The sequence below is a fragment of the Harpia harpyja genome, chromosome 17, assembly GCF_026419915.1.
Source record: "Harpia harpyja isolate bHarHar1 chromosome 17, bHarHar1 primary haplotype, whole genome shotgun sequence".
In the NCBI taxonomy this organism is placed as follows: domain Eukaryota; kingdom Metazoa; phylum Chordata; class Aves; order Accipitriformes; family Accipitridae; genus Harpia; species Harpia harpyja.
Window position 1 is genome coordinate 26,743,688 of NC_068956.1, and position 27,967 is coordinate 26,771,654.

Genomic DNA, 27,967 nt, shown 5'->3' on the forward strand with positions numbered 1-27,967 from the left:
GGTACCACAGTTTGGGAAGCCCTGCTCTAGTTGCCTCTAAGAGGGCAAGAGATGAGTTGTATTGCCTTGACCAAATGGAGGGATCTTCACTAACTTGGAAGCGCAGCCCCTGGCGAATGTCATCATCAGAAACTGAAGTATTTGTGAGGTGTGTGTGCTTCCAGAGATAGGTAGCAGGTGATTAGGACATTTTCAGGATCGCAGTTCCAGACCTGGGTTCCCAGAGCATGTTCTGTCTCATTTAATTGTGTCCACCTTACAGATAAGTATGTGACAAGGAATCCCATACCTCATTTCTGCCTGAAACACTGCATGCATTTCTGCAGGATTTTAGATACTACTCTGAAAGCCAAGCATTGCCAAGTGTCGGGCACAGGAACACAAAGCTTCTGCATGCCGAAGCCCTTTTTATTGAAACAGACCTTAAGAAAATTCTCTGTGGTAACACAAGTCTTCTGTAACAGAGTCAGAAATTTAATTAAAAAAAAAAGATTGTGTGTGGGCTTTTTTTTCTAAACCACACTACTTCTCAGCACATTGGTTTGTCCAGGACCCGTGAAAACTTAACAATCTTTTTCCTTTCAAATAAGTTGAACACTACTTTTGAAAGATTATCTGCTGTCCTTTTCAGTGTGCTGCAGCAGACAGAAGTATTGTCCTCCCATGAGACACAACTAGGTAGGGTAGCACCAAGTTACTGATTGAGGAGGAGAACTGTGGGTGGGGTAGTGTCTGCTTCTGAGCTACAAGGTTTTACTGTGTCTGTTCATTACCAATAATCTGTCATAAAGTTCTAATTAATAGTTGTTGTGCCCTTAATGTAACCTGGAGGAGTCACTTTAGACATCAGAGATAACAATGGAAAATATTGATGACTGTCCTGGATAAATCAGTGACTCAGTAGAAAACATTTTGTTGATTTTTCTATTTGGTAGGTAGTCAGGGGATACTGCGGTCACCCTGCAGCCAGCCTCCTTGCCAGCTGGTGTTACGAGTGGATCAGCATAATTAATTTCAAAATCAGTCACCAGATGATACTGGGCAACGTTTTCTCCAGAGAGGAACATTAAATAATAGAAATCTTTGGAGCGCCTCAAGTCTCTCCATTCCATTATCTCAACAGCTTTACAGATTTCTTTGTTTTGCATCTCACATCCCCTGGCAGTGACGGTATTTTGCCTGATACATTAACAGATGCTGATGAGTGTAATAGTTTGCTGAAAGCTGAACAGAAAATCTCATGCTGAGCTGGTGGGAGAGCCCCGATCTTGCAGCTGTAGGAGAAGAAAGATGCATGATTTACAGAAGAATAAGGCGCTAGCACATTTCAGACACCAGCAACAGTAGTACAATTCAGTGCAGAATTGTGATGGTGATGGTGACATGTTTCTCAGACTGTCATCTGCCTTCATGCCTTGTTTATTTTCATTGTGGTTTAGGAGATTCATGTTTTGTATACTGTTGCATATATCTAGAATACTGGACTATGTACTTCTACAGGCCTCAGTAGTTGAGCCTGCTTGGCAAAGAAGCCATAAAGGTGAATGGATGTTCACACTTGGGGACTCTTTGAGTTGGGCAGTTCTCCTTGGCCTTCCCAGTACTCTGAGAATGTGTCCTGAAAATTTGCTTCCATTCCAAAAATGCCTTTTTTTTTTTTTTTTTTTTAGTAATACAGCCATTTTTTCCACAGTTATCTTCCTTAAAAATGAACTCTATGGTATTTGATTCTTCTAAAATCACCTTTCTTTCAGTATGCACTGCATGATGCACTGTATCTATGGACATGTTTGTATTGCCTGGTAGTATTATAACAAGAAGGTACATCATGTAGCTAAATAGAGCTCCTTGCTTATGTATTAGAGGAAATACCAGGTGCTTTTTAGGATTTTGGAAGAATTTATCATCAGTGTGAGCACCAAGGAACTCGGGTGTAATAAACGGTTAATCCTTCTCTTTCTTGGAAAGACACTAAGGACAGGAAAGACCCTCGGTCAGTATTAGGTCATATGTATACAGAGGTCTGCTTTGCATATGAAACAAACAGTATCTCCAGCATGAAACCGATCAGGAGGCAAATTATGTGAGTAAAAATCTTAACAGAAAAATAATAGTAGAGTTGATAGAATATATCATAGTATTGATCTTAAGTAATACATATTTAATATATTTTCTTTTAGGAGAAGCCACTGACCAAATCTCTGCAACGAGGAGAAGACCCCCAGTTTGATCAAGTAAGACACTTAAAATGATATTATTTCCATTCCTCAGGCTGTAAGACAAATACTTGGAAGGCAGTTTAGTGTCCTTGTACTATCATTGCATACTGCAAAAGCAGTGTCTCTCAATATACTTTCATAGAATGATGAGTGCTTTGCCTAACCATTCTTGGGTTTAAATTAGGAGGATTCTTCCACTGTTTTCAAGCTCAATAGTTTTTTGCCATAGAACTTTTTACTTTTTACAGTGTATTAGGCACACATATTGTTTCCTGGCTGTTTCCCCTGATGGAGGTTTCGAAGCAAACTTTGTATCTTTTCAGAATATCTGGTTTTTGAAACAGGCACATGGCCCCCAATCTTTCTTTTATGGGTTTTTTCTTACGGTTAATATGAGGGCCTTTAGAATCATTGTCATTGCCGTCAGTCTCATCACTCTATTTTGTCTCTGTAGCTGTGACCCAGCATGACTTATGAGTATGCTGCACCTCACATAGGCTGAGCCAACCTGCTGTATTTAAAATTAACCATAAATTCAGTTGTCAGGATAAATGTCTATATATGACAAGGTAAATAGTAATTAGAGAAAAATGATTGGCAGGGAAAAATCATTAAAAACTGAAATAGAATTTATATCATTAACTAGATTTCATTTAATAAAACAATAAAATTGTAATTAATAAAATTAAATTTATAACTGGCATTAGATTAATAAGTTTATTATGTAAGGGAAATGGGACAAGTATAAAAATAAAACCAACAGCAATATACACACTTTTTAATGATGGTATAAGAGAATAAATTTTTGTCAGCAGTCTTTCTTAAAAAAAAAAAAAAAAATCTAGAAAAAATTCCTACATAAGTAATCTATTTGAAATAAAGAAAGATAGGTGCTAAAGAGTTTAAGTTGCATAAAGGATACCAGAACTCACAAAACTCTCTCCCAACAAAGAGGAAGGATCATCTGCTGCTCCACCGTTCCTGCCTCAGGTGCTATTGCTGTTGCCATTGCTGCCAACTCCATGGCTGCCCGCACCACTGTGCTGCCAGTGGTGCCAGAAATACAGGACAGAAAGACATAGCAGAAGCAGCAGCACCAGCAACAACTCTGAAAGCAACTGTGGCTAATGCCATAAGCTGCAGGTACCATATTGATTAACTTAACTTTGGGAGAGGAGATAGGTATGAGTAGGACTTCAGAACCTCAGATGAATTTAGCACACGTTAAATTGTGTTTTCTGGGATGTTAGATACATTGCACCAGAAGCAAAGATGCCTTGTGAGACCCCACTGGCATTCACAAAGGCTCGCTTCATAATTTTAGCTTGACAAAGTGATGCTCTCTAGGTTGTTCTGTAGCTGCTTTTTGGGGAGAGGTAGCGTGCTTGAAGGGCTGTTCAGAGCAGGAGGTGAACAGTAGGACTTCTGCGTTGCACTGGGCAGCTCCTTGCCCACCTCGCTGACCACAGAGAGACCCTGCAGGGGAGCCAGTCACTGTAGGCTGAAGGAGGCTGCTTTGTGAGTACTCCCTAGCTGCCTAGTGAAATTTTTTGTGGTATTCTGACCTTAATTTTATATATTTTTTTTTCCTTCCTGTGGGAAGAGTGTCACACATAAATGGGAAAGAAAAACAAATTAAGCCACCCATATGCAAACCTTGTGATACTGTTCCTGCAGTGTATTAAACAAACACATAACGGGTGGCCATGATTTGATTAAATATTCATGGTTAAGCAAATTGTGGCCCTTTACAAGGAAGAATTAGAAGACTCATGCTTCTCCTAGTTACTGGTAAGTAGACAGAAAATTGAACAATTAAGTCAAGATCAATTAATGAGAACAGCAAATGCTTCCTGGAGTGAAAACTGTGTATTTCCTACTGTAGGAATTTACTCTGAATGCTGGGCGCAAGGAAACCAAATACAGACAAAAAAACAAAGGCAAATTTTCTTATATGCACCACTTGTATATATTTCTAACTGCGTATCTAGAGTCCTACCTATGTGTAGAGTTGATAGAAAAGTATAGAGCTGAGATTGCCTTAGACGTCCTGTCAGAAAACCTTGAAATTTTCCAAACAAACTATTCAGATTGAAATTTTCAGACTACCTGTCTGTCTCAGCCTGAGTTGTTGGGAATGTTTCCCTTTTCAGGTTTCACATTGTTTTCTGCTTGAACATCACAATCATTTTGAGATGTTCTAGTGCTCCTGGGATTGATGTACACCTGTGATTGGGAGATAGGACCTGAACCTGGCTGATGAGCCTGTTTTCAAGAACATGGTTCATACTTACCAAAGTCATTTTGCTTTGGCTAAATTGTAGTTAGATTTTCATTCAAAACTTTGTAATACACAGTGGAGATTGAAAGAACTCAGCTAGAGTAGAGAAAGGAAGACAGAGCAAAAAGTCTTTCTTTACTTGGCATGTTTCACTCGGTAGATTAGGTCAGTACCTCGCAGTATTATAAAACTGTTTTGCAAATGATAACATGTCAGTATTATAAAGTTGTCACAAAAGTATGGATAATTTTGCTGATATTAAAAATAGAGGTGTGGTCTACCTGGAAAACTCTGAAGATCATGATTCCACATGATACTAAAATCCAAGCAAGAGGGCGTGTGCTTTTAAGTCAAACCATTTAAGTTTTATTTTTTAAGTTCATTCAAATATTTAAAGAGTCTATGGGATGAAGAAAGACCAGGTTGATAATCCCTTGCTTCTCCCATTCAGGTAAGTTGTGGAAAGCTTTGGTGTTTATTCCTGGAACACAGAAAATCGTCTCGCAAAACCAGAAGAGGCCACACATGACATTCCTGACATTTTTACTACAGAAATGAAGGAGGAAAAGAGGGAGAATCCCCATGAACAAACATTTTTGAGGGGTGTCTAATAATTTTGACTTTCATTTTTAAGGCATCAAAAGTGACACACTGTCAAAGGAACCTAATTTTCTTTTTTTGACTTTATCAAAATTATCTCTGTTCAATTTGAATGAAATTGATAGGTGATGCTGAAGTGACCAGGTCACTAGTCACTTTAAAATATCTGAGCTGCATCTTCTAACTGTAAATTAAAAAGCAGCAAAAGTAAGGCATGACCTGATTTAAAATTTGCCTTTTGCAGGTCAGCTTCATAGGTGGAAAAAACCATCCAAAAAACCCCCTTTACAGTAACTTACAATGAGCAGAATGGAACTTTAGCTAGCCAGAGTAATCAGCATCAGGTTTAATGTTGAAACCCCCTAACCATTTAAAACGATTATGAAAACATTGCTTACTTCCCCTAAACAGCTTTATCTGTAGCTCTCTGAGAACCAGCATTTTTTCCTGCCTGTTCTCAAACACTATTTTAGGAATGCTAGTTGTGATGGTGGTGATGGATCCAGCATCTAGGGGCCTGACGGTGCACAGGCAGAGCTGTTTCTGCCCATAAGGGTATAGCGTCAGTGCCTCCTGTTAGGCAGACAGTATTGTCCTGTGGGCTCTGTCTGGCTGCCAATTGCATCACCCTCCTCAAACTCATAATAGTATCTTGAGCAATGTATGAAGTAATCTTACTTATCCTGACTTGTAGAATATCTCACCATTAGCCTAACAAACTGGATTCCTTACAGTGACCGTATTTTCCTTTTTAGGTGCGCATGTATATACAGAAAATATATACGGGAAATTATGTCATTTTTTTCATATATTTTTAAATGTCTTTATAGCATATTGAAAATCATGTTTTAAAAGTTCGTGATTAGACAACTCTAGTTGCCTATTGGCAAAGAGCATTACTGCTTTAGCATTAGCATGCTCTGTGTCCCCAGTTAGAGAAATGTTATTAAACATTGTACTACTGAACTATGACTTAAACTTCCTATTACAGGAAACCATAAAGTTGCAGTACATGAAAAGATCAAAAGCTAGTGTGAAAAAAATCATAATTATCCAAGAAGCTTATCCTCACCCAAGGAAACATTTTTATTAGTCTTTTCTCAACCCCTACTAAAGTATCTTCTGTTCTTACCATGGTATATAAATGTTCCATGAACTGACAACACTGGAGGCAGAAAAAGGGCACTGTGTAATCTTGGACCAACCTGCAGACATTTTTCCATATGAAGATACGAAATGAATGTAATGTTTTGGCCATGGTAGTGAAAACTTAACAGCAAGGCTTAGTTTTCATATGAAACTGTCTATATGAGGTGCCTGTTGCAGGAGTTTCAGCATAAACTGCACAAAAAATTGTGCTCTTTTTAATTATACTACACTCCTCTTAGAAGTGCACTTGGTTGGAGAATACAGATTGGAAAGCAAAAACATTTAATGTTTTATATACTTTTAAAAGAAGGAAAGAAAAAATAGGTCAAGCTAAAAAAAGGAAAATAAAAATGAATAATAATAAAAAATGTGAAAAATATAAAGACAACACTAAGACTAATGATTAAGTGTCCCTTTTTCATAACAGCCTAAACGTGGTAAATGACATGCTGATAATTATTCTCATCCAATATTTTATTTATTAGATGTAGTAAGTGAATAATGGTATCATCATCATTGTAGTAGCACTGCAGGTGGCCCATTTTGTGTTTTCCCTTTCCCTGGATTTTACGCATTGTCCTTCTTCACCAGCGGAAGGGCACATGGTAGAGGAAGTATAAGAAATGGTGGTGATGGGGTCATAGAACAACCCTTGGCTCCTGATCAGAGGTTTCGGTTCAAGCAGTGTGTGAAGAAGTAAATCTGAAGGAAAAATTAAAGGTAACGTGTTCAGAACTTAATTTGCTGCACATAGAAATAAATGGGTTTTCATGTAAACTGTCATCCTGGCAGTAAAATAGCTATAAACATTGCTAATGTATAAGCAAGCTAGGTGAAATTACCCAAGTACAAAACTATGGTATAAAAAAATCCTGGTTTTTTTACTCACAAAACCAAGGCCATAGATGAAAACTAGTAAGTCCAACTTAATAGTTACCAGTTTTAACTGTTCCCAGAGAGACTTAACTTCATAGCACTGTCCAAAAAAATGCTTAGAACAAAGATGTGAATGAAAGATCTACACAAACACAACTGCACTACTTGCTCCTAATGTTTAATTTTACAGATTTTTCACTTAGAGTTGACTTGTCTAGAAATCTATCATTAGCAGAAAAAAAATGTTTTGTCTCAAAGGGTCCAACAGAATTAGAGCATGTAGCTGCTTTGATTAGAGCTTAGGGCAGTTCATCTCTCTACCTTCCACTTGCCCCAGTCTAGAGTATTTGGAATAGGAATTATTAAGGAGATAAAGTTAACTTCATATGTTGCATATGAAATCCCAGTCTTACTGTGGTCCATGAGAGTTTTGCTGTTGATTTCAGGGAGCAAGGATTTCATTGCAGGTGTTATTTTCCTTGAATCTGTATTGTTTGTAGTTATGGGCCTTTGTTATAGACATGCATGAAGTGGAAAAAAACATTGAATGAAGAGAAGACATTATTGCATGGCTATGGGTATCCTAAATATAGCTAAGACAATGTCAAATTCTGCTTTCAGTAGCATTGATAGACGGTGTAAAATCTCACTCCTAATGTCCATTATTTGGAATCTACACAACAACAATTTGAAGACAGAATATGCAGACACTATGCAAATAATAGATTTACAAAAAATAAACCAACACTATGCAAAAATGAAGTACTGCAATTCCGCATTATTAAAATGGCAATAAAATGCATTTTTAAGATACATACTGATATATATGGTATATGAAAAAAATGCAGAGCCAAGAAATTAATGATACTGTTGGAAATTGAATGCAGTTTTGAATTTATTTGCTGTTAAAGCACACAGAAATTCATATGTGAAATAAAAAAAGTAATCGGTATCTATCAGCTGTTAGAGGAAACATTTCTTATATTTGTATTTTGACAATATAGCAAGACTTTTGTGAAAGTATATAAATTGTAGCAAACTATCTGGGCAGAATTTCATTAAATTTACTCTTACATATTAGTCCAAAATAAATATTAAGCATTTACATAAAGCGTATTTAATGCTCTGTGAACACAAGTTTTAAACAGCTCTCTACTTGTGCAGCTTTCTTATCCTTAAGCTATACAGTAGGTAGTTCATTTATGATGGAAGAACATGATCATTTGTCCAACAAGGATGTATTTGTACATCTGTGCACTCCCTTTCAGGAGCAGCACAGAGCTAGAATTCATCTCACTCCTGGACTTACTTCCAGTAAATAAAAGGGTTGAGTAACCAACGCGTTGGCTAGACTTCCCTCCCTTCCTGTTCCCTGAGAGCCAGGTCTTTGCCCAGTCCACCCTTCCTTCCTGTCTTAAAAGTGCAATGACAGAAAGATTTAAAAAAAAGCTATATTGACCTTTTATCCCTGCTAAAGACACACACTGTAAATTCAGCGGAGAAAGTACGGCTTGAGGAGATTTAACAGGAATCACTTTGACTTTTTGCAGTGAGTGAAATTGCGTAGTTGGGATTTAGAGAACAGCATTGATAAATTTGTCACTGAACGTGCAGGAGAACCTGATTGAAACAACTTTTCACTTACAGTTAAACATTGTGATCTCTTAAAAGGCATTTAGGTCTATCTGGGGACAGACTTTTTAGTAGGACCTGTAGCGATATGACAAGGGGTGATGGTTTTAAACTAAAAGAGGGTAGATTCAGGCTAGATACAAGGAAGAAATTTTTTATGATGAGGGTGGTGAAACACTGGCGCAGGTTGCCCAGAGGGGTGGTAGATGCCCCATCCCTGGAAACATTGAAGGTCAGGCTGGATGGGGCTCTGAGCAACCTGATCTAGTTGAAGATGTCCCTGCTCACTGCAGGGGGGTTGGACTAGATGACCTTTAAAGGTCCCTTCCAACCCAAACCATTCTGTGATTCTATGATTCTATTCTAGTCTTCCCAGCAAACCCTTTTTCGCTGCATCTCATAACCACTGGTGTTACGCCAGCTTCAGAAAAACTTTTGGAAGACAATAGAGATGTGATTGAAATGCCCAAGTGTTCTGAGTTGGTGGTGAATAGTTTGCACTGACACTAGGTGATTCATGTCTTTTAAGTATTTATCTGAACTATTACACTTGAAGGCTTTGGTATAATTGACGCTGGGCTGCTGTAGTAATTCTTCATTAAAGGCCTCCTGTCACTGCTGCAAGCATTGCCTTCGTGCCATCTTCCACAGCAACTTGTTTCATATTTCAGGTAATAAAATAAATTGGAAAAACTGGATTGAAAGCTTTCCTAAAATAGTACTTTTATAGAAACTTTTATTTTTACAAGGGCAGTTGTTATAGCTTTCTAATGCTCCATGTTTAATTTTAGGCCATAATATCTGCACAGTAATACTTTATCCTCAAAGTGTCTCATTAACTTTAGACCACATCATCACTGTGAATTAGTGAAATTCTGAGGCTGAAAAACTGCAAAAGAGATCAGAGTTATTGATCTAAACTAACTGTCATCCACAAAAGTTCTCATTTAAGGCTTTAGTAATTTCTGGGAATTGTATGTAAGGTGCTCGGTCTCCCAGTTTTGCTCTTGTCTTAGTCACAGCTTGATCTTATACGAGACATTGAAGTGTTGCTGTTCCACAAGCACTGAAATGTGCTGGTTTAAATTTAAGCAGGTGGATAAACCTGACAGAGTTAATGACATAAGCAGCGTACTTGACATGAAGTACGTACTTCAGCACTTCACTCCTGCTACTCAGCACTTCGCAGGATGAAGCCCTGCATGATCTTGAGGTGATCACAAATCTCCAGATCAGTAGTTTACTCCTATTTTAAATAGTAGTTTTCTATTTTCTTAGAATGTACACAAATGCTGTAGCTGTGACCATTCAGTTGCAATACATATATAATCCTCTTGTATAATAATGGGGGGTTTTTTCACCCTAGCTTTTGATCTTTTCATGTTTTGCAGCTTTATGATTTCCTGTAATAGCAAGTTTAAGTCATAGTTCAGCAGTAACATATTCAGTAACATTTCTGTAATTGGTGACACAGCTTATACTGATAGAGCAGTAAACTTCTTTTCCAGTATGCCACTAGAGCTGTTTAATGAGGAACTTTTAAGGAATGATTTTAAACTATGTTTCACTTATTTGTGCGCACAAAGACACAGGAAACTGTAAATATTTTCCTATATATAAAAGAGAAGTCTAAGTTATCAGGTGTATCAGCCTAACAGTAAGATGGATGCATCTGCACGTTCAGTTGGTTAAGATTATTGCAGAGCTTATGGGGTTTCTCAATGTATTCTGAGTTTCAGGAGGGGCTTCCAGCAGTCAGATGCAACCCATGAAGACAGTACCTCTGATTCATCACTTTTTCTTGCCTTATGATCTGCTCAAACTCAAACCAACATTGTGTAACAAATAAAATAAAATTTAAAAAAAACCACCAGAAACCCCGTTGAAGAACTAGATAGTTTTCTGGCACGTTGTAAGATGTGATACACAATTTTAATGCATTTTAGTATCATCAGTGGAAAGGCACTATCGCCATACAGCCCATTATTGTATTTCTGCTTAGGTTTCAACGGGAAATGCAGAATATTAAGTCACTGCTTGTACCATGGATCTCAAAAACAAGATGAAAACAAGAAAGAACATGTCTAACCACTGAATTAGTACTTTTTTTTAAGGAGGAGGGGAAACTTGAACACCACTTGATTCATTGATTTGTTGTATTTTCCCCATAGGTAATAAGCTCAATGAGCTCACTTTCAGAATATTGTCTACCCTCTATCCTGCGCACTTTGTTTGACTGGTATAAAAGACAGAATGGCATAGAAGATGAATCTCATGAGTACAGACCGAGAACAAGCACTAAATCCAAAAGGTATGATTTTGAATATGCATATATACTTTATTGACAGATTCTAAAGTAAAATGTCTTACATTTCACCTGTCAGCTTTTATGAGGTTACAGTTGTTTGAAAGTTGTTCTCCTCTTTTTCTGCTTGTTCCTGGATCTCTTCTCTCAGCTTCTAGATGGATAGAGTAATTGTGTCTTTAAAATTATGCTCCTGATTGTTCAAACACTGATCCTTAGTCCTGTTTTGGATGCTGTAATGTCATTTAAATAGTGGTTTGTATAAACTGTGTCTGTCTTCTTTACTCATGCGAGCAGGCAATAATTCTGTGACACTTGGAAGGATTTTTTCTATACAGCATTCTGCTTAGTCATAGTAATTTCACATACACCTATTCTCAGTCCAAAAAACTGTGAATCAGTCAAAGAGCTTTAGCAATAACATTGACTTAGCTCTTAAAAAAAAACAAGCAAACAAAAATAAAGACCCCAGAAGAAATATATTGATCTCTTATGATATCAGGAGTTCTTCAGTGGCAAGGCAACAGATTGGTCTTGGTTTATATTGAGGTCTGACGGTTTGATACAGGTGTATTCTTCAAACTTACAGTTTTTCTGAATACTTTGGTACTACATTTACACACTTTAATGAAGCAGCAGGAGAATCAGCATTGGCAGACCTGGTGTTTGGAAATGCATAGGCAATTCTTCACATTAGGATTACATTATAAGCCAGTGACTACTGAAGGAAATAGTTGCTGGAATGGAGGGGTAGGAGCTAGTTTTAGATTTCAAGGTAGACATGAACCCAAATCAGAATCTTCCAGACTCTTTATGTCAGTAGAAGTAGGCAATATGAAGGCATGATTCATCAGTTAGATGTCTGCTTTTGGATGAGATGAATCCTTGCCTTGAAGTGCCTGTTTCTCTTGACTTGTTGCAGGACCACCTGCTCATAAAGAGGTGTCTTCAAGAACTCCACCCAAAATCTAGTTGGAACTCAGCTTAGCAGTGAACCAAGGCCACTCTGTCAATTTATAATGTTACTGAAAGAACGTATAACCAGTCCTTTCTCCAGTTAATGTGAAACCAAGAAAACCAAAATGCAAATAATTTATTTCATCACTGATCAAACAGAACTCTTAAATGCATGTTTTAATATAAGCACATAAGTACAACTGAAATCACTAAAGCTCTTAATGTTTATAAGAATTGTGCTGAATTTACGTAAAAATCTCACCAAAATCGGTGGTAACTGCTTCAAACAGACTGCAGAACTGTCCCTTTAACATTTAGTTTTACAAAAAGTATTGTATATTTCATGTTATCTTTTCAGTACGCTTTGAAACTGTGATCAGGTGATTCAAATGGATATGTTTTGTATTTATATTGCAAGCTACTCACTTCAGACATTTATTCCTCTGTGTTGTTCTGCACAAGGAATGCATTCAAAAGTTTGAAAAGTGATGCCAAAGTTAAACAAATAACACTGGAACAGTTTTTAAAAGAGAATGTAGTTTGGTTATGAATTCTCCATTGGTACTTTTAAGGCATTTTTTCAAAATCCGTCACAAGTCTAAATATGAATTTGATAGCACAAAATAACTTATTACGTTTGCCTCCAAAGTGTAATTGAGAACTGTCTAAATGGTGCCTTCAGCAAGGAAACTGAAATGAAATCCATTTGTTAGAATACAGAATCCAAAAGTTTCCTTGTTTTTGTTTTGTTTTTTTTTTTTTTCCTGAAAAAGCTTTGTGTTGATCTTAAACTGGAAAAAAAGAGGGAGGAAATGGAGAGTGACATGTAAACATTTGAAAGAAGGTGAAAGTAACAAGTTAGATTTGGTCTATTTATCTCAGATTTTAAAAGCATACCATTGCATTACTTTCTGAAATGCTGGACTGCAGTTTAAAAAGTAGAACACAATCTCCTGTTATCTGTATTTCTGTATTTGAAGAAGGCATATAATATGAATTACAAGATATCTCCTAAATATTATGTTTCCTGGTTTGATTTTGCAGTGATGAACAGCAGAGGGACTATTTAATGGAGAGAAGAGATCTGGCTATTGATTTTATTTTTTCTTTAGTATTAATAGAAGTTTTGAAACAGGTATGGAGTTCTTAAATTACCCATTAACTAATAACTGATGGAAATTACCAATACAAAGGAATTTTAAGATTCTTTTTCTATTTCCATCTTTAAGAGTCTAATAAAAACATGAGATACATCCTGCATGCTTGTTCATTGCTGTCTTTCTTGCACGTGTAGGATACATAGTATTGTGTGTTCATACAGAGTTCACTTTGCCAAGTCTTTGGAGCTAAAGTATTACCCTTCAACACGAAATAAACTTTGGCTGGCTCATTTCAGCTGTTGTGTTAGCTAGATGCTATTTCAGCTGATACCATACTTCTGTATGGAAGATACTCATGAGTAATACTAGCACTACGGTATGCAGCTTGAAGTGTAATATATGTGTACTCGTTATGTTTTATTTTGTGTTTTCAGATTCCACTTCATCCTGTAATAGACAGTTTGGTACATGATGTTATTAACTTGGCTTTCAAGCACTTTAAGTACAAAGAAGGGTAAGGCTCTTTTTCCTACAAAAATTCTGTGAAAAAAAATAAATTATTTTTTAATAGTAGTGGTTTAAGCAGTATGCTCTCTCAGCCAAGAATTCTTTCTTGTCTCTTCCTAGGTACCTTGGTCCTAACACTGGAAATATGCACATTGTTGCGGATTTGTATGCAGAAGTAATAGGTGTTCTAGCTCAAGCAAAGTAAGCAAAATTGAATATCGTATTTCCCCCATAAATCTGAGAAGTTCTACTCGCTTAGCATGTGCATATTCTGATTTTCTCACTTTCTTAAAGAATAGTGTAGGAATAAATCATTTCAGCTCGTTGGCCCTCTATTCATCCAGATGTTCTAGAGCATACAACTCTAGGGAAGCACAGGCTTTCTGCATCTAGTCTGGTGATACTGAGTAAATTCAACTCGACTACAGCAGCATTATTTTTCTTATCTCAGCAATGACGTCTGCAGAAAGCCCAAAAGGGCTGAAGAGAACTATTTTAATTAATTTTTTTCTGTATGCTGTTTTTTCTCTAGCTGGGCAAACCTAAAAATGGCTATCCTCCAACATAGCAACATTTTTAAGTCTCTCTGCAGTTATTTCAGTTCAGAACTTAATGCAGCTGCTTCTGAATCCTTCATCCTGCACTTCTTAGAGCGGATGACATAAACCACTTTGTGGATCTGGTCTTGAATTTTGAATCTGGAAGCAGACAGATTCAGAAACTCATGTACCCAATGTAACATTTCATCGTACGCTTACACCACAAACTAAGGAGAGGGTGAAATTTACTGCCCTGACACAGTGTTCTATGTCTCCTGACTTCTTGGTGTTGCTGAGAGTGACTCTGCTCTACAAAACCAATCAACTTAGCTTGATGTAGCCAAAACAGTTTGAGTTCCTGGAAATCATACAACTTTCACAGACTTCAGCTAAGGCCTTACCTGGGTTTCTAAATTGGCTGGGTCAAAGGCAAAAGGGGAAGTGACATCTGGATCCAAAGCTTCAAGTTGACAGTCAAAGGTAGAACATACCTGTTCTCCATAAATACTGCTTTTCTTCTCCAGTTCTGAAGGGCCTTGCTAAGATGTTACTACCACTAAAGGGCTTCTTCTTGCCAACCTGTTTCTTTAAACTCTCCTGTGCTCTCCATCATAGGCGATAACAAAAGGTTGTTACGTGCTACACCTGCCCATGAAAATGACATTCTTTTCATTTTGTCTCAAAAAAAACAGGAGGTCCTGTTGGATGATCTTCCTATATGTTATGTTTATGGACAGTGTGTCTCAAAAGATACCTCCAATAGATTTGTGGGGGAGATAAAAAATGGTCACAGACCCATCCATCCCAAGTTGTCGTAGTTAATGCTTAAGTGTTACTGTAATGGCTATTAGAAAAAACCTGAAGGGAGGAACAGCCTATCTGAGTATTTTCATAGTTATCATTTCAGCATTTTCTTTTGAAAATATTGCATGTACTTACAAGAAAACTATCCTTCATCTTGGATTTTTGAAAAACATGTGAGGGGGTTATTCTAATGATATTCAGAAAATAATTTGAAAGATGTGGTTATCTAAAGGGACTAAGGTCAGGCTGTACGCTTTCTTTTCTGAGTTTATCAGAAGTGAAAGAAAACTGAACAAAAATAAATCTATTCACATACTGACTGAAATGATGTTTTACAACCAAAGTTGAATCTTCTTTAGGTTTTTCCCCATTTATATAGCTTACAATACATTTCAAATATTAATGTGTACTTTTTTGTAACTAACCAATGTGAATTCACAGGTTTCCTGCTGTAAAGAAGAAATTTATGGCAGAGTTAAAAGAGTTACGGCATAAAGAACAAAGCCCATATATAGTTCAAAGCATTATCAGTCTTATAATGGGAATGAAATTCTTTCGCATTAAGATGTATCCTGTGGAGGACTTTGAAGCTTCTCTTCAGTTTATGCAGGTAAAATTCTTAAGTATATAACTATGGTTCCCAGACCTTTTAGAATGGGCTCCCCTTCATCTTTCCTGTAATAATCCAGGAGATTTTCCATGTGTCATTCTCACATAAATGTATGTGCAGCTACTTTCTGCTTGTTCTGAACCTCAGCACTCCAGTCTCCAATCTCTGGAGTGTATCATTCCATACCAACTTTTCATCAGCTGTATACCCCTAGTCCATACATCTCACCCTCCAACAAAAAGAGTTTCTGTTCTGTAGACCCCAGACCTTCCACCCTGCCCCATGTCCCTGCCTAGCTATGTCTCTGTAGCTGCTCACTGCCTCCAAAGTGAATCTTCCACCACTGACATAGTGGCCAGAGAGGAGAGGAACTTCTGATGGAGAAGAACACAGAGGAAGAGACAAAGAATCGAGGCAAAAGCTGGATGGAATTTCCCTTGGATATGTTGTCTCCTTCCACCACACCTTCACTCCCCTTCCTGTAGGGTACATTCTGTACTCACCTGGTTTGAGAGCCACTAGTACAGAGCATAGTTTGACTCTCATGAATGCTTTAAATTAATAGATTACATCATTTTGTAAAAGGAAAGAAAATATTTTATGTTTAAACATTTTAAAAGTCCACATTCTTGTTGGTAATGTACAATGGGTCTGTTCCCATCAGCAGGTTTATTTAGCTTAACCTTTTTATTCGCCTGTATTTTCTTGGGCTCACCCTCACAGCTACGTGGTTTGTAGCCACTCATCCAGTAAAATACATGTTTTATATAAACCTCTGTGTAAAGATCAGCTTATTGATGGTGTCAGTGGAGTAAAAAATCAATGTTAGATGCCCACAAGTAAAGATTTGACATTGGAATACAAATACACAGGCGTATAGACACACAGAGCCATTTCTCTTAAGTCCTGAACAGGAAGCACATTCTATTTCAGTTTTTCAATGTGTTTTAAACCATATTTAACAACATATTTAAAACATATTTAACAACACAGAAGCAGCTCATTTTTCTTCTTACCTTACACTTCATTATATGAACACATCTTAGTATGTGTTGACTTAATGTAAGTTATCCAGAGCTGGCAAGATATCAAAAGTAGTGTGTGTTCAGTGCACATGACTAATATGAGTCAATGACTTTGTGGCACAGCATTGCTGGGATCCAGTGTTCACTGCTATTGAAATCAGTGGTAAAGCTCCCATATAGTAGAACTCAAAATTTGGATGCAGATGATCTCTGCCTTCCCTGACTATAGCATCTCAGCACGAAAATAATTCTTATATATACTACAATGCATCATAAGGTGCACTGTGTATGTAGGAAAGCCAGTTTTGCTCAGTCTGGTGAAATACAGTTTGATTCTTTGGGCGATTTCTCTGTTAGTTTGAGTATCTACATGCAGTGCTTCAGCTACAAGCTCTTGTCACCAGCTCTGCTCTAGTAGAGAGCCACACTTTCAAAAGGTAAGCTAATCTCAGGAGCCAGCTCTAGAAGAGCCTCTCTGCCACCATGGAGTGCAGAAGCAGCTCAGGAAGGCTACTGCCTTTGCATAGGGGCCTTCAGCTGTGTAGCAGAAATGGCTGGAGTGACTGAAGCCATGCGGTGTAGAATCCTGACTGCAGCCAGGAAGAATCATGCATGGTCTAAAGTGTAAACTGCTCTGCGCGCATGTGCAGGAAAAAAGGTCAGTGGGGACCTTCCTTGTAAAGTGAGTGGTTGTCTGGGCCTTGGGCCCAGAGAGGAAGAAGTAACTGGAGCAACACGAGTTGCCATCCTCAGAGAAGTTGTATAGAAACATGAGGGGATGCTTATCTCCCCTCCCTCACTTCCTAAGCAGCACAGCTGTGTGGATAGTAGTTCACTGCATGTTTAGGACAAAAGTACATTTCTACTTTCTCTCTTAATCCCCAATTGCAGGCTGGAAATTGTGGTGGTTTGCACCACGGGTCTCATCCCTCACATAGCACAGTTCTATATTGACCCTTAATCTGCAGTGGATCCTAGCAGTGAAATTTATCCCCAGATATTTACGGTAAGATTGTTGCTTACCTTGAGTATCTTACCAGAGAAATACGTTCCTTTTCTGGCCTCTCAGAGCACTGTGCAAAGCAGTCCATGTGGGCTATTACTCCTGCTCCTGAAGGTATACACAGGGAAGGCATAAGGTCAGTCCCTGAATCCAACTCCCTTTCCATCCCCAAATCACCACTGGGCACAACTGGAATCAGTGGAGATTTTGTGGATTATCATGGTTAGAGTTAACAGATCCTTGATTTTGACATATGTCCTGCTTTGTGCTTGCTGCAAAATGCAGATTTAGAAGTTAATAGACAAACGTTTTCTGTGGGATTTGCAAGATATAAAGTCACTGACACTTGAGGTGCATTCAGCAAACATTTAGAGGTCTTTATTCCAGCTGATACACAATTATGATTCTTGTTTTGTTTTGTTTTGTTACAGGAATGTGCACATTATTTCCTTGAAGTTAAAGACAAAGATATCAAGCATGCACTGGCAGGACTGTTTGTTGAAATTCTTGTCCCTGTAGCTGCTGTGAGTTTATTTTTCAGGTTATTTACATAATTTCTTCAAATTGGATAAAACAACTTGTGAAATGGTGGTTTATTAACATGAAATTTTCTTTCAGGCTGTTAAAAATGAAGTGAATGTCCCCTGTCTGAGGAACTTCGTTGAAAGCCTGTATGATACAACACTTGAACTTTCCTCACGAAAGAAGCACTCATTGGTTAGTAACCCTAAGAAGCAGAGGCTAAAATTCTTTGTCAGAAATATCTCTGAGCAAGACTCTTGGGAAATTGCAAAACTTTTTTGTGCGTTTGGCTTTATAACCAATACATTTCTATTTGCAGGGAAGGTTATTGTGTTTGCAGAAAATAACCATATTTATTTTATTCAGAATATGATGTAAATCAGTCTGAATCAAACAGATGTTTTCTGCTTCTGGTTCTGTGATTATTAAATGGTTAGGCTTTCTCATACTTGTTATGTGTAAACATTAGGAGGAGAGGAGAAAGAATAGAGTTCACTTCTTGTCAAGCGAGAACAAATGAGGCATGTGGGAACAACTCTTTCACGGGGCTTAAATAATACATTGTAGGAATGAAAAAATGTATAACACATGCCCTTTTAAATCCATAACTTGGCTACTGTGCAGCTCCCTATTTCATTTTTTTCTTGTGAGATGAACAGTGGCACTGCAGTGTATTTTTGGAAGCATGAGTTGATCTGAATTAAATGAGGATCTGAGTCAGTTTGATGCTGGCCGCCTTAAGCAGTCTGTCTCTCCAACTGGGTCAGTGTACGTCAGCAATGCGGCGTTAGCTAATCCGTTTTGAAGTCTTGGACCTTCTAAGTAAAGAAAGTTGTCGTTTGTCCTCCCTTGTTCTATGGGAAAGTCAAAAAGACTTCCCTGTTCCCAGCGCTCTCGGCAAATGGTCACTAGTGTTAGTGAATCTGCTGGGAGGACTGCAGGAGTGCGCTTGAGCTCTCTGCCACTGTTACACCAGTCCCAGGGGAGAGTCAGAACATCTCCTGGGGTGCGGTCCTGATCCGGTTTGAATTAGTGGGAGTCTTGAGATGGATTTCTGATTTCACTCTGCTTATGTTTGCGTGGCTCTATTCCACTCTGCCGAGTTAATAAAACATTGTTGAAACTGCAGCAGGGTAAGAGCTTTGCTTTACAGTTTTTACACTAAATAGAACTTCCCCAAACTGGTGGCCGTACTTGCCAAAGTCAATACTACGTGCTTGAGAAAGGATTGCACAGCTGGGGCTTTGCATTTGATTGCTTGTCTACACATACCACACTGGAGGCTACATAGTTAAAAGTGACAAAATAGAATAGATTCTTGTGAGGGTGTGATTAGAAATACAAACATTGTGAGGAGGAGGAGGAGGAGGCGGGGAAAGGCAAACAGTTGGCAGAAATAACTGCGGTGCATATTTCCAGGCTTCCAGGAAGAAAGCACACTCTTTAGAGTCCGAAGAGGACCTTCCTTTCCCAAGATCAGTGTTTTGTGAATCGGTGCACTCACTGTACCGGCAGGGTAGGGGCATTCATGTTGCCTCACTTTCTATCTAAAAGTATCCCGCATGAGCTAGTCATTGAGGTTCTCTTGATAGTGTATGGAGAGACTTATGAAACTCTAGGAGATGGTTTGTATCTTCCCTCCTAAGGCTCTTCCTTAGGATGGGTTGTAACACTCTTGGGATGTTACTAAACTCTGTGATCCTGTCAAGCACTTGACTATTATAGTCATAATGTTAATATGGTAAGAAAGTCTTGCATGAGAAGACTTCAGTTATCCTCTTCCATATGCATTTTGGACATGAAGATTATAAAAATAAAAATTAATGTACATTTGCCATTTGCTCAAGAAACTAGGTCTAACCTAGCTATAGACAATTTATGTTATATATTACGCGAACAGAAGTTGGGGGTTATGGTGTATTTATGCTTTGAGCTGTGACTGAAGTTAGAATTTTAGGGTTAATTTTGAGAATCATTGGTCTTTAAGATAAAGTTACCTTATTTTTGACTAATAACTGGATATATTAACATGACAACTGAAACAGAAAAGTCTTGCTGAAATAGCAAAGTCATTTTCAAAATTAATAGGTGCATTTTAGCTTATATTTTTTAGTGTAACATTTACAAGTGAAGTGTCAAAGTAAGTGTTCACAAAGAGACCAGGTTCCAGTATTTGAACTTCTATGTTCTGCCTTGCTTCTTTTATTTTTCACTTTGCAAGATGTAACTACCAGCAGATCCAGGCATTGCCTGTTTTTTAACACAATTCTTTAGGGTGTTTGACATGTCTCTCAGTAAATATTGTGACTGCAGATTTTGAGGAGTAATAGGCATCTGAGCATTCACAAGTCCCAACAATCTCTGTGGGTCCTGCTGTTATTATAATAAAGTTTAATTATTCCCATGCTATCATTTCTCAGTCAACTGACTGTGAGTCTGTAAAATTGTGACCCATCTTTGGATTTATTATACTGCTATAAGCAGGTATTTGGTTGTTTTTAGTTCATCCATAAAACATATCTGTAACAGCTTTGGAGAAAGGTTCCTTTTACATTGTACTACTTAACAATGTGTTTATGTTGGCTAACATGTATTGCACAAAATGGAGGAGTAAGAGCTTTAAGTTTACAGTAGCTCTATTAAGTTACTTTTATGATGTGTAGACATGCAAATAATATGGTATCGACATCCATTTCCTGTTTAGGCTTTGTACCCTTTGGTAACGTGCCTGCTTTGTGTCAGTCAGAAGCAGTTCTTTTTAAACAGATGGCATATTTTCCTCAACAACTGCCTATCCAATCTCAAGGTTAGTATCTTCTGGATTTAATATTGTATTAAAACTTCAGTATGCACTATTGACCTGTTGCAAATCTGTTTTGTTTAAATGTGCTGGATTATTGCTATTATCTGATTCCATACATAATTTTATTCCTGACAGTACAAATTCTTCAGCTGTGCAGATTTTTTCAGTAACAAAAAAGTATTCTTGTGCCTAGTTTGAATTTCTACTGTTTCTCTAACTCAAACCAAGCCTGAGTCAAACAGTTGTGAAACAGGCAAGATTGTTGATGAAAGTTATTAGCTTGAGTGACATACCAAAACTGACCCACTATTAAGTTGCTTTTTTTCACAAAGGCATTCTCAAACAAAGCACTTGTTATTACTTTATCAGAATGGAACTAGTTGCACGACACTGATTCCATTGCCTGTTTCACTCTGTTAAGTTGCATTAAAAAAACCTAAACTAATTTTAAGTTGTTTCCTTCACATATCCATTCTTACTCCTTTACCATTTGTTAGATCTTTGAAGTTTAAAACTAACTGTCCACTGCAGTCTGCTGTGTTCCTGGCCAGCACATACTGTTCAAGATACATATGCTAGTCATCGTTACAACTCCTCCCTGTTTCTTTTACTGGCGCAATAACTCACGTCCCATTCCACACTTCAAGTGCATCCATGTGAAAGGATGGTCCTGTGCCTACCTGAAAAGGCCAAATTAAGAAGCACAGTGAAGTGGTTAGCTCAAATGAAGGGCCTCTGAACTGCTGCTTGATGAACCAGTGGTTAGGAGGCTTCTGCAAACGGCATGGGTAGAACATGCAACCATTTTCTCAGCTCAGCGGCAAACTGAGGAGGGAATCTCTGTTCTCCAAAGGCTGAATTCCCAAGCTTGTCGAGAAGGTATATATTACATCCTTTATTGTTGTTGCTTTCTTGCTGTACTTTGCCTCTGTCTTAATGAAACCATTTGTGTTGACTCTCTTCATATGGATCCTACTATTAGAATAGCTCTTCAAAATGTTCATAGTCTGTCTGAAGATTTCTTTCCACCTGTTTCTGAATTATTTACTTCTGCTGAAGATGTGTTAGAACCTTATTTGCAAAGGGATTCAGAAAATAAACATGTTGTTATTGCAACTAATTTTACGGGTTTTTATGAGGTTATACAAGCTTTAGAAAAGACAGCTACAGCTGTAAGATCTCTGAGGAGCCAGCTGGGAATACAGATTTTTCTGAAAATTAGGGAGATCCTGACAAATTATTTTAAACCATTAGAGAAAATATAAGTAAAGTTGCTCCTACCTTACCAATTGAAAATCAAATTGGAATTCACCTTGCCACCTATAATTCATTGACATACACTTTGATTCATGGGGCTCATAGATTAATGTGGTAGCACATTCAATCTTTAATTTGGGGAGAAAGTAAGGTAGCTGAATACGTAGCTAAATTAAGAACGTGGTGGGCCACTCCTTCTCAGTACAGAGGAAGAGATGTTCCAACCATTGAAGCAATCACTTCATCAGTCAGAGTGGCACCTCAAAGCCCAAACCAAACTCACGCAGCTGGAAGAAGAGCTAGATCAACAAAGGAGGAGAAATCCTTCCATTAGAAGGGGAGTGGTGCACACCAGGACAGTATATGGGTCTCCACGATCTTATGTGGGCTCCCACGAACCACATAATGGATCAGGTTTCTCAAGAGCCTCCACACCCAATAGAGCACTATCTCCTTCCCAAAACCGTTGAAGTCAAGCATACACTGGGAAAGCTAAAAGGTTTATATTCTAATCATATTTCTGATTTTAATATAAACTGGCAAATCTCTGATCTTACAGAAACAAACTTTTCTCTTGAATTAATAAAGGAGACTCCTGGCAGGACATGGAAATATTTGACCCTGGCCAAATTCTGGCCAAAGGGTATTTCATACAATCCTGTTGAAAGCGGTGTTAAAGTTAATGAGTATCTTCGTTTTAAAATGGAACATTTATTGTTAACTAAACTTTATTTACAAAAAAATATTCAAGGCAGGAATTCTATATAGGAGAGAGTCAAAGCACTGTGTTTCATTTAGAGGCAAAATTTTTCAGTGGGAGCAACAGTTCCTTGTCTCCAAACCACATTGGACAAGGAGAAAGCTCCAGTACAATTTGAGCCAAGGTTGCAAAACTTACTTTACAAAGAATGGGTCACACAATGCCTATCTCAGGAATGAATCCATGGGTACCAACACAATATCCCTTTGGCCTGAATGGGCCAGACCTAATGCCATATTATTGGAAAACAGAAATGGAGGAATTAAAGAAAATGGGCCTCACTCCTGGCAGTCCGGTTGCTCCTCCGCTAATCACAGAAGAAGAGGCAGAGGCACTGAAAAAGAAACTTCTAGAAAAACAACAACAACGGGTAAAAGGCAGCAGCACTTATCAATCAAGAAACAGAGCAGATCCTGTCAGAACTGTTGCCAACTGCTCCCGTGTTCAAAAGGCCCACATTGACTTTGACAAATTCTTCGGCACCAACAGCAAGTTGGGCGCTGCCAGCAGTGGTAAAGGAACCACATCCAATGCCAATACCTCCTGTTGGGAAAGTAAGGAGGATGTCAGATATATTAGGCCAAATACTCCTTGTCCTAATAGGATTACTGACGGGGTTTTTCTTGTTGACAGAAATCCTCAAAATACTAAAGAGGCTCTATTGGTGATGGACTTCTCTCAGTTTTCCTAAGGAAGACACACTATGTGCTTTCCAAATACTGGGCACCCAATCACCATACACTTGCACAGACCTTGCCCATGGACATGCCCCTGATTTCCGTGGATGTTTCTCAGGCTTTTTATCATCTTCTTCTCAATCCTGCTTCTGCTATGCAGCTTGTTGTTTCTGACAGAAAACTGGTCTACTATTTTCAGAAAACTCCAATGATATCGGTCTCAACCCCTTTCTCCTCTGTCTCTTCTCAACTGCCCTCGCAGCTGGACTATCTTGTCACTAGAATATTTGGACTTTTGCTTATAGGGATGACTTCCTCCTTTGCCACACAAGCTCTCATTACCTTAACTCAGTTAGCCAGTGTCTGCTGTTTTCTTGAAAGCTTTGGGGTAAGAATAAATTTTGATAAACATAATCCATCACCTGTTGAAGAAATCAAATTCTTAGGACTGGAATTTACAAGGACTGACATGACGATACCTGATGAAAAATGGATTGAAAGTAAACAGGTTATTAAACAAATTGATTGTAACCAAAGTTATGGTGTTAAAATGCTGCAAAGATTAATAGGCCGTGTAAACTTTGGCATTCCTTTTACTACTTATTCTAATCATGTGCTACAACCATTGCATGCTGCTGTAATAAACAAAAAGGATTTTCCATTTTCTGTTCCATATAAAGGCTTATTGTATAAAATGTGTTGGCAAGGAGTTAAATGGAAATTGCAACCCAAGGACAGTGTTTCTATTCCTAAGCTTGTGACAGATGCCATGCTGGAAGTTGGAGCCATATCCCATATCATCGGTGGGTTGTCTTCCTTCCATTTTGCAGGACCTAGACCAATACACATTCAAGAATTATCGATGGCATTGGTTGCAGTTTCTTTGATCAAACCGTGGTCTTTGATCTGTGACTCAACATTCGTCTGCAGACAAAAATTCAGTTCTTTGCCCTGGAGACTTGCACTGTGAGCCAGGCAAATCTTATCTCGGGTCAAAGTGTACTGGACTCCTTCAAAGTTTAACCCAGCGGATGGCCCAACATGTAGGAGACCATCTGATTGGACTGCATATACTTGCACCCTCCTCAGAAAGCCCTTAAAGCTGCCACAGAAACAAAAAACCACATATGACCAAAGAGACCCAAAGACAATCTTGTACTAGTTCAAAAGTTTCTAAAAATAACACCAATCCAGACAGATAATCCACTTCAGTCCCGCTGATCCCAGATGCCATGTTAATTAGGCCAGCCTAACCATCCACAGATTTTTGTCCTTTCACTTTTGAATATCATTTATTTATCTTCTGTGTTCTTCATACCAGTTCTCCACCATAGGGCAACAGCTTTTGAATTGACAGAATCAACTGAAGATGAGATTTTCTTTTCAGAGTCCAACTGCGGTGGTTTTCAAATAGAGATTTTAAATTGTAACATGTATCTAATGTAACTAACTTGGGTTTTTCGACAACTTAAGTAATACCAGGAGAGGTAGGTCAGATGCATAAGTGTCCTACAGCTACAGGAATGGGGTACGGGGCAGCTGTGAGGCTGTATTTTCTCTGAACCTTGACATCCATGAAGTGCAGAACTTCCTTTCCTTTCTGATTTGTGCCTGAAGTTTATTCTTACACTATACATTTGTCTAGAATAAGGACCCAAAAATGGCTCGAGTTGCACTGGAATCTCTGTACAGACTACTGTGGGTTTACATGATCAGAATTAAATGTGAAAGCAACACAGCTACCCAAAGGTAAGATGCTGTATTTGTAATGATAATCAGGCCTTGTAGAGTGGATATTGCCATTGAAGAGCTTTTATAGTTCTCCTGAATTCCTTTGAATTGAACCTGTTCCTGTTGTGAAATAAAAACTCAACTGTACACAATAAAGTATTCCCTTTTGTGGCACCATCAGTTATTCTCCCACCTATTAAAATTACTGTATAAAGTGTTTCTGCTTTTGGAAGAACTAGAAATCACTCTTTCCCTGGTTATAGTTAGAAATATTTTTGTAGTGGCGTGTCATTGACTGGTTTATTGTTACTTGTAATGTAGTAATGAAATAAAATAATTACGTTGAATTTGTAGCAAAGGATCAGAACAAGATACCCCATTACATTTTCATTTCAAAGGAAATAAATTCTAGTCTCTCTAAATGGAGAAGGATTTCCAACTTATGTTTCATGGTAAGTGAAGGTCTGCAAGGTCCAGAAATGTCTAATGCTTTTCTTCCTTCTTTTACAGTCGGCTTATTACTATTGTCACAACACTTTTCCCAAAAGGGTCCCGTGGTGTTGTGCCAAGAGATATGCCTCTAAACATCTTTGTGAAGATAATACAGTTTATTGCACAGGTACGGGAGAACCATGCATATGTCTTTCCAGTTAATGAATAACTTGTTTTCCCAATAACAAATTAACAAAGAAGTAAACTTCTATTGTCTGAATTTTTTGCAACCCCATTGTCAGTATCTTTTCATCTAGGCAATGATACAATTATAGATTGAGCTAGGGCAGACTTCTTTTGAACAACAGGTTTTGATTAATTTAATTCCGCTGAAAATGGATAAAAATGTTTTCACTTCAACTCAAATCTATTTTTTGTCAGTTTTTGGAATTGCCAGCAAGTCAGAAAATGCACTTGTTGACAGGCTCTGACTGTCAATAAAGATCAAAATAATAAGCCATATTTTGTCCTGATACTGAATCATTCCTACTATATAGGACAATGAATTGCATTGCTTTTAAAGCAATAAGTCAGAGGAAAACACATTTAGTTTTCATCAGTACAAATGGGAATTGCTAAAACAAACTAACCTGCAGTGCTGGAAATTTCATCTCTTTTATTACTTAAATTCAGAAAGCATTCCCATTGAGCAAAGCACTTAAGCACGTGCTTAAAGCCTGTGAATAGGAATGAATTAAACAGATGCTTAAAATCTTCCCTGAACTGTGCCATCTGTGAACAAGCTCCTTTTATGTAAAATACTATGTTACTACCATAATTACCACAGTTTAAATGAAATAATTAAAAGCTTTATTACCAAAATGGATCATTTTCTATTTAAATGCTATAAATTTTTGAATTTGTCAACATACAGCAGTGTTGAAAGCTTAGATCTGATAATATGTTCTGCATACTTCTGAAAATGTTTTTCCGAACATTTAAATAAATCCTGATTAAACTGGTTTTCAGCATTCTGTTGCCTTAAAGAAAATAAGTAGCAGAAGTGAGCAGCTTCATGATTTGCAATATTTTTACTATTTTAGGAACGTTTAGATTTTGCAATGAAAGAAATTATCTTTGACTTCCTTTGTGTTGGAAAACCAGCGAAAGCTTTCAGTCTCAACCCTGAGGTATGATGTGCATCTCCATTTTTTTTAGTTAGTATATATTGTATTGTGCTACATTTACTTTCTGGTTACATTCTAAGCATGCTTTCACCTTTTTCCAGTTTTCAGGCCAAATCTTGAACTTGATTTATTGGTAAAATACATCTGTGGACTTTGGTCTGTGAAATGTCACATTGTTTATGCCTACCTCATATTTCCTCAGTGAGGAGTATCAAATGTGAAGTAGCGCAAATGTATAAAAGAAAAAGAAAAAGATAAATAAAATTATTGATCACAGTCTCTCCTTATCACTCTGCTGTTGTTATATGCAATGCCTTAAACTATTTTGATATAAAAATAAGTTTTTGTAACAATTTCAGTGTTTTTCAAAAGAGTTTTACTGAAAAAGAGTACATGATCCAAGAAGAATTGAAGTTGACAAAAAAGAAAAACCTCTAATATTAAAGTTTTACTGCTCTGACCAGTAAAGCTCCAGTAGTGTTAGTGTCATGAGTCAGCTTCCTAGTTCTTTCCCTAGAGAAAACAATCAGAAATTTGAAAAACGTAAAAAAAATCAAAATAAAAATAAGTGGTAAAATAATGAAAAATTCTCTTGAAAATAATGTATTTGCTTATAATTTTGAAAGCATTTTCATTTGAAAATTAAGAATGAACACATGAAAAATAAAAACCATTTGTGATCATCTCATAAAATATGTCTGTATTAATGTTGCAGTATTAAACAGTCATAGCTATGGACTAAGATGTTAAAATAGAATGAGTTAGCTTACAAAAATTATATTTGATTTAAAAAAACTTTGGAAAAGTAGATTAAACTTTTTACTGTCAAAAGCAGCAGAAGTGGAAGGCAAGCTTTACCTTGAGCACAGCTTTCATCTTTCTTCAGCAGAGTAAAGAAAAATGAAACAGAATTCTTGAGCAGGCAGTCCCCACCACGTTCCGGGTCAGTCACCTGCAGTATTGACTGAGGAAGGTCCTGCAAAGGACGTTG

At 37.6% G+C, this 27,967-nt stretch overlaps 1 protein-coding gene and 1 long non-coding RNA gene across 9 annotated transcripts in view; one reads left to right on the forward strand and one right to left on the reverse strand.

Annotated features, from left to right (window-relative positions):
- The window catches only part of FRY (FRY microtubule binding protein), a 253,146-nt gene that overhangs the window by 124,594 nt on the left and 100,585 nt on the right, over window positions 1-27,967 (forward strand). For all 8 annotated transcript variants that reach the window (XM_052812244.1, XM_052812240.1, XM_052812241.1 and 5 more), the window contains 12 exons: window positions 2,181-2,234; window positions 10,929-11,068; window positions 13,064-13,154; window positions 13,554-13,633; window positions 13,747-13,827; window positions 15,411-15,579; window positions 18,039-18,131; window positions 18,226-18,324; window positions 20,834-20,935; window positions 25,272-25,375; window positions 25,868-25,976; window positions 26,893-26,979. In XM_052812244.1, the coding sequence (XP_052668204.1) occupies window positions 2,181-2,234; window positions 10,929-11,068; window positions 13,064-13,154; window positions 13,554-13,633; window positions 13,747-13,827; window positions 15,411-15,579; window positions 18,039-18,131; window positions 18,226-18,324; window positions 20,834-20,935; window positions 25,272-25,375; window positions 25,868-25,976; window positions 26,893-26,979 (1,209 nt within the window). The remainder of the gene's footprint in view (window positions 1-2,180; window positions 2,235-10,928; window positions 11,069-13,063; window positions 13,155-13,553; window positions 13,634-13,746; window positions 13,828-15,410; window positions 15,580-18,038; window positions 18,132-18,225; window positions 18,325-20,833; window positions 20,936-25,271; window positions 25,376-25,867; window positions 25,977-26,892; window positions 26,980-27,967) is intronic.
- Window positions 544-27,928, reverse strand: LOC128153225 (uncharacterized). Its single transcript, XR_008238898.1, has 3 exons — window positions 27,835-27,928; window positions 17,628-17,715; window positions 544-1,274 (listed from the first exon to the last, which is right to left on the reverse strand). It is a non-coding gene; the product is annotated as an uncharacterized LOC128153225 (long non-coding RNA).